The sequence below is a fragment of the Echinops telfairi genome, unplaced genomic scaffold (assembly GCF_000313985.2).
Source record: "Echinops telfairi isolate 266 unplaced genomic scaffold, ASM31398v2 ScPeMD7_10;HRSCAF=50, whole genome shotgun sequence".
NCBI lineage: Eukaryota > Metazoa > Chordata > Mammalia > Afrosoricida > Tenrecidae > Echinops > Echinops telfairi.
Window position 1 is genome coordinate 13,842,242 of NW_022103907.1, and position 10,573 is coordinate 13,852,814.

Sequence of the window (10,573 nt, forward strand, 5' to 3'; positions counted from 1 at the left end):
TGAGAACCACTGCATTAAACACACCTGAAAAGGTGTGTTTTACTTAAATGCTTAGGGAATCTATCTAAATGTTGCTTCTCAAAAATGAGCTTTCTAAACTTCCAGTTATCACACTGGCATTAAATTGAGTATGTCATGATTCTATGCAATGGTAAGTCAAAAAAGTATTGATACAAAATCATCAAGTTTTATTGAACAAACATACTAAAATATGAGGCGACTATTTCCTGACATGTCCTCACGCGTGTTTACACACTTCTGATGGCAGGTGTCCATTTCTCTAGCCCTTCCCCAAGGAATTCGGAGCTTTGTGATTTACACCATGTCAAAACGGTCAGTTCGGAATAGTCAAGGGACTCACATCCTGTTCCTTTTAGCTTGGGGAACAGGAAGAAGTCTGAAAGGGCAAGACCAGGGCTGCAGGGTAGATTGGATCAGACAGACCGCAGAAATTCCGGTAGGGCGGCTCACTGCTCTCTACGAATGAGGCGCACTGTCATGATGGGAAAACCGCCTTGGCGGAACTTTCATGGCCTTTTGTCTCACAAATGCAGCTCTCCCTTCTCTTCAGATGCCTTCTTCACCAGCCCCGTGACCATCCTGCGTCCTTCAGAGAATCAGGACGATCCCTTTGGGATCTCAAAGAACAGTCACTGTAAGCTTGTGAGCGGCACTCTCTGCCTTGAACTTAATTAGCCCAGCAGAGTCGCTCAGAAGGGCACGCTCTCAATTGGCACTTTGGCAGGACTTGGAGGAGGGTCCTACTGAGAGCTTTCTGCAGCCAACCTTGAGGGCAGAGACATGCCGGGACACCTTTTAATTGGAATAAGCTCATGAATGTACACACGGGGACTCTAGCCGCAATACTTTCTCTACTTCCCTTCGTACCTATTAACATAGTCATCCCCCCAGATTGTCCCATGGTTTAATATCTTACCTATAACCGAGACTTTGAGAAGTTCAATTTTATCGTTAAGGCCTGCAGCTTGCAGATTATCACGTGCTCCCAGTAGCTGCGAGTCACTGACGTCAGCGCCCACATAATACACATCCTACAGGGATAGAAATTCCCATTTTAAATATACACAAGACTTTCTTTTCAAAGGATGAAAAAGAAATCAATACATTTGTTAATTCCATCTATGACGCATTTAGGAGATTCGAGTATAATGACTGGCAAAAATGAAAAGTTGCATTAACAGTTTTAAAGTCTGTAAAGATTTTACAATGAAAACATGTAAGGACTTAAAAAGATTTGTATAATCTAGGTCATGATGACTTAATTAAGCTGTTAGGCTTTTCTAAATTTACCACAGTATTTTAGGAAACAACAAATATACTTTGCCCTTCGTTATCTAGTTTGATGAAATCTACATACTTAGCACGTATGCATGATCTCGTTGTCTAACATCTTGCATTTACACCAATGGTAACAATCTTTGGGCGTGTGTGCTTCATTTGACACCTGAGTGATGTACATTTGACAGTAACAAACTGAGGGGTGAGGGGAGAGGAACAGTTGAGGTTACGTCATGATTCTCTGTGCGTGGCGGTGAAATAATGATGACGTCTTCTTCATTGTATGACCTGCTGTAGTCATCCTCCAGTTTCATAAAATGAAGCGGTCTTTGGAACCAAACCATGTCCACAGTGAGGAGTGAGTGTACTTAAATAGAAAATCCCATAATTAAACACTTTGGTCTACTTGTAAGAAATGCATGCCTCCTCGTGTCTGTCAAAACATATATATTATTGGTTCACCAAAGTTTAGCACTTACTGGCCATTCTTTAGCAGCTTCCAGAAGTATTGTACCAAGTCCACACATTGGATCTAAAACAACTGTCCCAGCCTGCAGACAAACAAATATTGATGGAGGTTTTAGTAAGTCTACCAAGAAAGGTTTAATAACAGGAACCTAAAACTTGAGGAATGAATATTTTAACAGTAAAGTTTGCTTGTTACACCTTATTAGGAACTTCAGGTACTTGACCGCCTGAGGCAGGAGTCTGCGTGGGGTGCCTGAAGAACAGCCAAGAAGCTGGTTTAGCAAAAGCACTTGGAGGGAGAGGGAATGCAGTGACAGTCAGTGAGAAAACAAGGTGCTTCTGTCCAGATGAGCTGGGCTTTGCTGCATGGAGTAATAACTCCTGAATTTCAGAGGCTTAAAGCTACATGTAGTGCATGCTACGTGCCCACTGGAGGTCCCCTGGGCCTTCTGCTCCTCACTCTAGGACCCAAGCTGACGAAGTGGTCACCATTCAGATGGGACAGTGCCATCACTGTGGCGGGGGAAGAACAGCACAGCACTGGCTCTTAGGCTGCCGGCCAGAAGTGACATCCGTTGCTCCATTTAACTGGCTAATGCATGTCTGTCACATGGCCACATACAATGCCAAGAGATCAGAGAGGTGTTCTTCCACTCGAATTTGGGAGGAGGAAAGGAAATTTGGAGGACAAAACAAATTCCTCCTGCTCTGGACAATAGATCCTGCTAGATCTTGGAGGTTCTTTAAGACTCCAGAATCCGTCCTGAAGGAAATGGGTAACTGCCGAAGGGTTTTGGGCAGAGGCGTGAACATGGTAGTACATTTCAAAGGGATCACCTTGGCTGCTCTGAGGGTTAACGGGGAGGCTCGGTAGGGTGTTAGGGAAGGGCAAATAATGGCGGAAATGAACAGTCGTGGTAGTCATGGTCAGAAGAGTGAGGACTCGCTCTGTTTCAAAGGCAGCGTCAGCACGGTATGCTGATGATCTGGATGTGGAATGCGAAAGAGAGGTCACAGCCTGGGATGGCTGAAGGGCTCAACAAAAGCAACCGAAGAGCAGAGCCGCCTGGTCCCGAGATAGTTGGGGGTGCAGAGAATACATTAAGTTTGGGATCTGAGGAGATTCCCAAGTCCAGGTGTCACGTGGGTCACTGGAGATATGGGTCTGGAGTCCCTGGACAGGGTGAGGCTATTGACAGCATTCAGAAACCGTTAGCGTTCATCAGTTTATCAATGGTGTTTCAAGTATTAAAATGGCAAGCAAGCAAAGCTATGGGAGCAAAGTGTGTGGACATCGTCCAAAGTACAGCTATCTGGAAGATGAAGGACCAGTAAAGCATGCTGAGAAGCGTGTAGTGGGAGAATCTGATGAGACTGGTGTTCCCAAAATAAAGTGGGAAGAAAAAACAAGCAACTGCTTGAAGGAGGCGAGTCAGCATTAACGTCCGAGCGCTGACAACTTAAGATTGCCTACTGGGGCTGGGAACCTGAGACGGGCAGTCTCAGAAAGAGCAGTTCCAACAGAGTGCTGCAAGGAGAGCCAGATGGGCGCGGGTAAATGAGAGAACAGGCAGAGAGAAAGCAGGGACCCCAAATACAGACAGCAATTGTGTGAGTTCTGATGTACACGGAAGCCAAGAAAGCAGTGACAGTTGAAGGAGAACGCCAGTTTGAGAGGACTTTAAGATTTTAGGTCGCAAGATGTTATAGGAAGTGTGTACACGGCAAGTCAAAAAGCACTGGTACAAAATCATAAAAACTTTTATTAAATAATAGTATCCAATGGTGATGCTGTTTCTAAACACATCCTCTTGCTAGATCTGTATACTTCTGAGGCTGTTTCCAGCTCTCTGTCCCTTCCTCCCAAAGAATTGTGCACTCTACAGTTTATACTACGTCGAAAGGGCCTCAAGTCATGTTCTCTGAACGTGTTCTTTGAGTGTGGGGAATCAAAGTAAGTCTGACTGGGCAGGATCTGGGCTGCACTGTGGATGGAATAAGGTTTTTCCCAGTGAAATTCCCATAGTACAGCACTTGTTCCCCTTGAAGAATGAGCAGGTGCATTTTCACAATGGAAAAAAAAATCCTTGGTGCACCATTCCTGGCCCTTTTCTCATCAATGCAATTTTCCATATTCTTAAAATTTCTTCATAAGACGTTCCTATGATTGGCCCATGTCCTTTGAGGAAATCTATTAAGATTATCTCTTAAGATCACTCAAACACTGTCACCATAGCCATGTGAACTGACTTCTCTGCTAGAACAATTTAGCTGGTCCACTAGATTCTCTCAGAGCCCACTGTTTACATTAGATCTTGCTCTTTGGATCACATTGCTAAATTCCTAACTCATCTCCAGTTACCATGTTCTATAAAATTGCCTTCATGAGCTTTGATCTTGCTTAAGAGTGATGAAAAGATCAGCTCTTTGAGCTGAACGTATGGTATTCATCAAGCCAAAAGCTCGATGACGCCAAGATGTTCACTTGAGATCCCGATTTCGGTCGCTACCGAATCAATGGTAACTCTATGGTCTTCTTCCACCAGTTTCTGGACATCAGCCATTGTTTCTTCATTCAGCCAGTTGGCAGTCTTGCCTCTGCTAAAGTCTACCTGACCTTGCTTTAAATGAAATGGTTGACCCATCTAAACTCTGGTTTATGGAGGGCAGCTGTAAAAAGAAGCAATGATGCGGGGGTGACATCTAATCTCCTCCAGCTACACGAGGGGAGGCAAATCACCATGATCCGCACCAGCTGCTCAGAGACCTCTTCCTCCAACTTTCCTTACCAATTCTCTCACCAGCTGACTCTTCCAGACACTCCGCTCCCAGATCTTCTCTCTCTTTCTCTGCTTTCAGCAAAGATCCACCTGACATCAGCAACAATATCCCTTTTCTACATGTTCTTCTGAATCTAGGACTAGAAGAGCCACATTAAATAATTCACTGAGCTTCAGGAGCATTCCCATACACTTATTTCAATGACTTGGGAAGTTGTCCATTTGAGTTTTACAAAAAATAATTTTTTTCCCATAGCACAAACAGTATCATTGCTTGATGGCACCCTAAGGAGATGAAGACAGCGTTAAAACTGAGGGCAGCCATTCACTCCTTGCAGAGTCACATGTAAACATGTTTTGCTTGAATAAACCAGTGCGTGTACGAACTGGAGCCCTGGAAGCAACACTTTCTGATTTAGCTTTGTTTATGGATGAGAAAGGGTCAGTAGAGACAGAAGTCTCTAAGTAGGTGAGTGGGATGGAATCTAGCATACAAGCATTACTGCTGGCTACAGAGTTTTAAAAGGACAGTTAACTTATTGTAAAGAGGATAAATCGGATTACATGGGCCCAGATTTTGAGAGATTAGTAGATTTGGAAACAGCATGTTGAAGTTCTATTTTGAGTCTAATACTTAAATAAAGCCAGAAGCTATTGTGCTGAAAGCGCTGAAAGTGTTCAAAGAAACAAAGTCCGAACGGTGAGTAAGAGATAAGCATAAGCGGTGAGAAATGGACCATGGCCCCTGATTATTAATCCATCAAGGGGGTGGGAGGTGTGGAGGTTCAAATAATTGTTAGGAAACTAGAAAGGGAACAAGAAGAAATAAAGAAGGTAGTAAAAAGCAAGATTTTTGAAATTGGGATTGTTGGAAGAGATGCCCTTGTAGAGATCCTGACAAGGTCTAGTATATGTCTAATGCAAACCATTAGAGTCAGAGAAGCCAACAAACTAGGAGGCTAGGCTACAAAGCATTATGACAGCCTTGTAGACATGATGAGGAAGTTGTGTGCATCTTAGGGTTATTGAGCCAGCTATGACTCCCAACAACCCTAGAGACAGAGCAGAACTGCTCCTTTGGGCTTCCAAGCTATAAATCTTTCCAGGAGTAGAAAGCCTTCTCCCATGGAGCAGCTGGTGGGTTTGAACTGCTGACTTTTCCCACGACACTAATAGGGCTCCGTAAGAAGATGTGTGCATGACTGAGATAATCTGTTAGTCTGTGCCTCCACCAAGGCACTGAGAGGTTTTCCATGAAAGGAAGGAAACCATGATTTGGAAGGGGCAACAAAGAACAAGCAGGGCACCTACCCGACCTCCAGGCCCCACAGCACATAGGGTGTAGGAGAAAAACCATTCATCACCTGATAGGGCTATAGAGGAAGCAGAGTCCTCAATGGGCAGCCAGGAGACAGTCAGAGCCATACAGGACCTAATAGAAGGAAACAAAATGCTCTTCAGGAGAGAGAAAACTTCCCCTGGGACTGAATACTATGGAGTATGTGATAGGAATCCCTGGTGATGGGCAATAAATAACACAAGGAACAATGGTGTAAATGAAAATTTTGTTTAACATTAATAATTGCATAAGAGCTCATTTTTATTAAGAGGCTCACAGGCACCAACCATTGAGCACTTCCTCTCCAAAGGTCTACGTTCACGGTGTTCATTTGAAATGGTTCTGGCTGTAAGTAGTTCTAAATTTACTTTGTTTCCCCTCAGGGTGTTTCTAGTATTGACATTTGTGTTCACAGGCAGAGTAGAGAGGTGTTTACTCCTGGGTGCTTGTAACACCAATCAGGAACTACAGAACACGATGTTCCTCCTTACTTGTTATGGTATGCTTATAGAAAACTTAATATCTAACCTCCCTATGTTTCACTTCCATTTTTAGTGGTACTGCCCTCCTCAAAGTGGAGCTGTCTAGGCCGTAAGAGTTAAATAATAATAGAGACAAGAAGTCCTTAGCTGAAGAGGAAAAATCAAAAATAGCAACTAATACGTATAAACTTCCTATAAGCCAAGGTGCCATTGTAATCATTTTATAGATATTAGTCCATCTAACCTTCACATGCCTCTATGAGCTATATATTTTGAATTTGCAAATGAGGAACTCAGACACAGAGAGAGCAGATAACTTCCCCACAGTTTCCCAGACAGTCCATGGCGGAGCCAACATTATAACCCAGGCTGCAAACTTACCAAGGTTCAAACTGAATACAAAATATTTTATATAGATAAATTTATCATACACACTTAAATACTATACTAGTATATAATGATAATGTTCCTAAACTTCAGATGAAAGTGAAAAATATTATTAGGATCCAGGCAGAAAGAATGAGGAAGCTGTAAAGGAAAAGCAAAAACAGTCTGGCACTGGATCTGTCTCCTATAACGCTGGAGGTTAAGAGATAATGGAACCACATCTATAGAACTCTGAGAGAAAAGGATTGCAGCTCTAAATCTTATACCCAGCTAAGACATCAAACCTCAGCCAGAATGAAAGGGAGGAATGTGAGGGGGATCCAGGGTTCAAGTACAACATCTGAGGAAAATATTTAAGAATGAACTTTGATCAAGCAGCAAATAAACCAGAGTAGCTGCATCAGATAGGGAGAGACAAGAGGAGAACAGAAGTGGTGAGAAACAATGTCTTCCCCAATATATCTTTGTGTGCATATTAAAAAATGTGGGAGCATTCCACAAGTGCTTCTTGATAATTAAGGATAGTCTAAGTGCTACATAAAAACTTCTGAAAGGGAAGGGACATACACTAAGGGAAACTTAGCACACAATAAATTATTTTGTTCAATAAAGTCGTCCAGTAGTTGAGGAATGGGGGTAGAGGGAAGTAAGGAGATTAAAATATTCCAAAGGTCTCGTTGTAAAGGAAGGTAAATGTGGGGAGAGGAAACGAAAAAAGTACTCCGGAGGTCTCATCTAATTACTGGGCAAGGGGGCGCTGGAGAAATTAGAACATCTTAGAGATGGTGCATTTCAGCAGATGAAAGAGCTGATTCCTTCTTTTAAACTGGAAGGAGAGTGATTAGGTGTCCAAGAGAGCTGAGGCCGGGAACCAATCCTGGAATGGAAAAGTAAAGTAAAACCTCCAGCTTTAGGGAAAACAAAGAAGGAACAAGTAACTTAATCAAAACTTGAGCAAAAATGAAACAGGTTAGCAGTATAAGAACTAATGATGAAGCAGTAGAAAAAGTAGCAGTAAAGTAGAAAGAACATAATTCAACAAGTAAGCAGTATAAGAAAGAACGATGAAGCAGTAGAAGTAACAGTAAAGCAGAAAGAACATAATTCAGGATATCTGTCTTAACACTTAAACTGAACTCTTCCACTGAGAAACCGAAACTAGTCGGGGATACAAACAGAGCTGTGTCTGATGTATGTAAGAAATACCTTTAAATAAAATACCCTTGAAATAACGTGATAAACGTTGAAAGTAAATAATTACTAGGCAAATGGAAACAAAAAGAAGAGTATTCACATTAATAAAATCATAGTGAAATTTAAGTTTAAACTCATTAATCAGGATAAAGACTTCATAATAAAAATTTGCAATTAAACTCACAAACATGCATATTACCAAGTCACTGAATAATGCCATCATTTTTCAAAAAAGTAAAAACATAATGGAAAATATAGAAACAGTAGGAGACTGTGCAATGCGCCTTTCAGAATTGATCAGGACTATGGAAGATAAATAGTGAAGGACCACATGGACGATATTGCTTGAGTGGATACTTTTTTGTAAAGTACCTAGGCCCACAGATCATTTGTAAAACTTGATCGAGAATTTGATCTCCGAAAAGAACAATGAGTATGAGGCAGTAATCTTTTGACTTAGTGTTTCTCTCCCCCCACTGCTGTCAGGAAGTTTAACAATCTATAGAAATGTATCAATCCAGCAGCTTCTAAGTGTAACCGCAAGGACTGAGTGTAACTGGGGTAGCAAAGGAAACCAGATGGTGTCAACAAGAGTCAGGCTAACTAAGTTATGGAAACAGTGTTGCTGTTGACAAGAAGGAAAACATCTTCCTTACTTTAATTTCAGCGAGAGACGCCATTGCCCACGCAATGGTTGATCGCAGGCCTGCGGTCCTGATGTAAGTTCTGCTGGCTAACGGGACCCTGCAGAGAGAAGACGCTGATTACATGGCAAATACTGTTGCCCTTGAGTGGGGTCCTCTCCGACTCCCTGCCACCTTATGTGGAACGGAAGGAAACACAGCTGGGTCTTGCATACGCTTCTCTACCTTTGCATGTTTGAATCTGTGTGACAGCCACCTTGTTAATACACCCAATTCCTCTGAATATAAGAAGAATGTGGTTCAAGTAATAAAAATGACTAACCTGCTTATCCCTGTGAATCACTTCAACATATTCATCGACAGATGTAGAGTATTCCTTAAGCTAGAAAATATTTTAACTTTATTATAAAAATATCTTGTCTAACAGCCTGTACTTCCAAAAGGCAATTTCGAAAAAGACAATTGAAATGTACATTTTCATGTGTTTGGATTTTTAAAAATGTAACCATGAGGAAGACCCGTATAGAGGATTTATATCCTTCCTTGTCCTCCCATAGAATAGGCCTTTTCCTGCTGAGGCAGAGTCCCCACAAAGAGCACATGTTTGGGGACACAGGTGTGGAAAGTGAGACTGAACAGGTACTAGCACTTGAAATCTGCTTTCTATAATGAACTGCCTTTCATAAATTTGCAATTTGCTCATTTTCATCTTTTTTCCAAAAGGAGGCAGTAAAGCATGACACTGAATTGTCCACAATGAAGGACTGCATTAGGGGGAAGGCACACGCTTTACCCAAGGGGCTCATCATTTCTTACTTTACCCTCCACCTTGTGGTGGCTACGATCAGTATTTCCAGATTTGACAAAGACTTCAAATTCCACTGAGAATCATTTCTTCTTTTGTAAGGCAATGAACAAAAAGCATTTCCTAGGAAATCTCCACACGGTTGTTGTTTTCACTTGCACGGTGTGTTGATGAGATTGCATAATGGGATCTCATTATCTGTGGTCGGTTATCCTGGGGCAGGCTTGTCCAAAAGAAAGAAGGCTCTTTCTTTCACAGATATTATGCAAAGCCAAATGTTCTCTAAACTCTCCTTGCAGACTTTCAATAGAATTTCAGGCATATAAACATTGAGAATTTCTTTCTTTCACCAGTTTGTTCCTCTTTCTTCTTCTATATTTCCAGTTAACCTCTTTGGGGTATATTTATTGCAAATCCTCTCAAATCTTAGTATTAAATGACACACCCCTTTCATATGAAATAGTATAATTGCAAACTTGCTGCTATACTAGAGAAGCCTTATATGATAAACACTCGGCATTTCACTTTTTAATAACATTCCTTCAGGAAATAACAATTCATAATAGATGCAATTAATACTGTATCTAATGATTTGTAATCCAGTAGGCAAACTACAGATGAAAAGACTATAACATATTTTGATTATCAATCTTGCCTTCCACAGATTAAGTTCTACTACTGTGCTATAAAACACATTTCATAAAGCCAACATTGCAAAATTATTTTTAGTCCAGGTACCAAAGGGAAGAAAAGCGGGGAGGGGAGGCAGGAGATCGTTAATACAAACATTCTTTGCCCATCTCAATATCAAATTCACTGCCATCAAGTCAATTCCAACTCATAGCAAGCCTACGGGGCACAGTAGAACTGTCTGTTTGGGTTTCTGGGACTTTAAAAAATATTTATGGAAGTAGACAGCTTCATCTTTCTTCCAGGGAGCAATGTGTAGTTTTGAACCATTGACGTGGTTAGCAGTTCAGTGCATAGCCCGCGCCACCACCAGAGCCCTGTCTTTGCCCACATAGGACTGTATGTTTCAAAGTGCTTTAGTATGCAGCAGGGGTTTATGTGGAACCTCTGAATGGCTACACATGCACCGCCCGCCCCAAACACATGTATACATACATATATACACACACGCACTATTTTTCTAACAATAGAATTTTTATTTTGTG

The 10,573-nt window shown here is 41.6% G+C and overlaps 1 protein-coding gene across 1 annotated transcript in view; it reads right to left on the reverse strand.

Moving 5' to 3' along the window:
• The window catches only part of THUMPD2 (THUMP domain containing 2), a 44,361-nt gene that overhangs the window by 21,831 nt on the left and 11,957 nt on the right, over nucleotides 1-10,573 (reverse strand). Inside the window, exons 5-7 of the mRNA XM_045287034.1 lie at nucleotides 8,606-8,693; nucleotides 1,779-1,850; nucleotides 938-1,052 (exon numbers count right to left, since the gene is read on the reverse strand). Of these exons, the coding sequence (XP_045142969.1) occupies nucleotides 938-1,052; nucleotides 1,779-1,850; nucleotides 8,606-8,693 (275 nt within the window). The remainder of the gene's footprint in view (nucleotides 1-937; nucleotides 1,053-1,778; nucleotides 1,851-8,605; nucleotides 8,694-10,573) is intronic.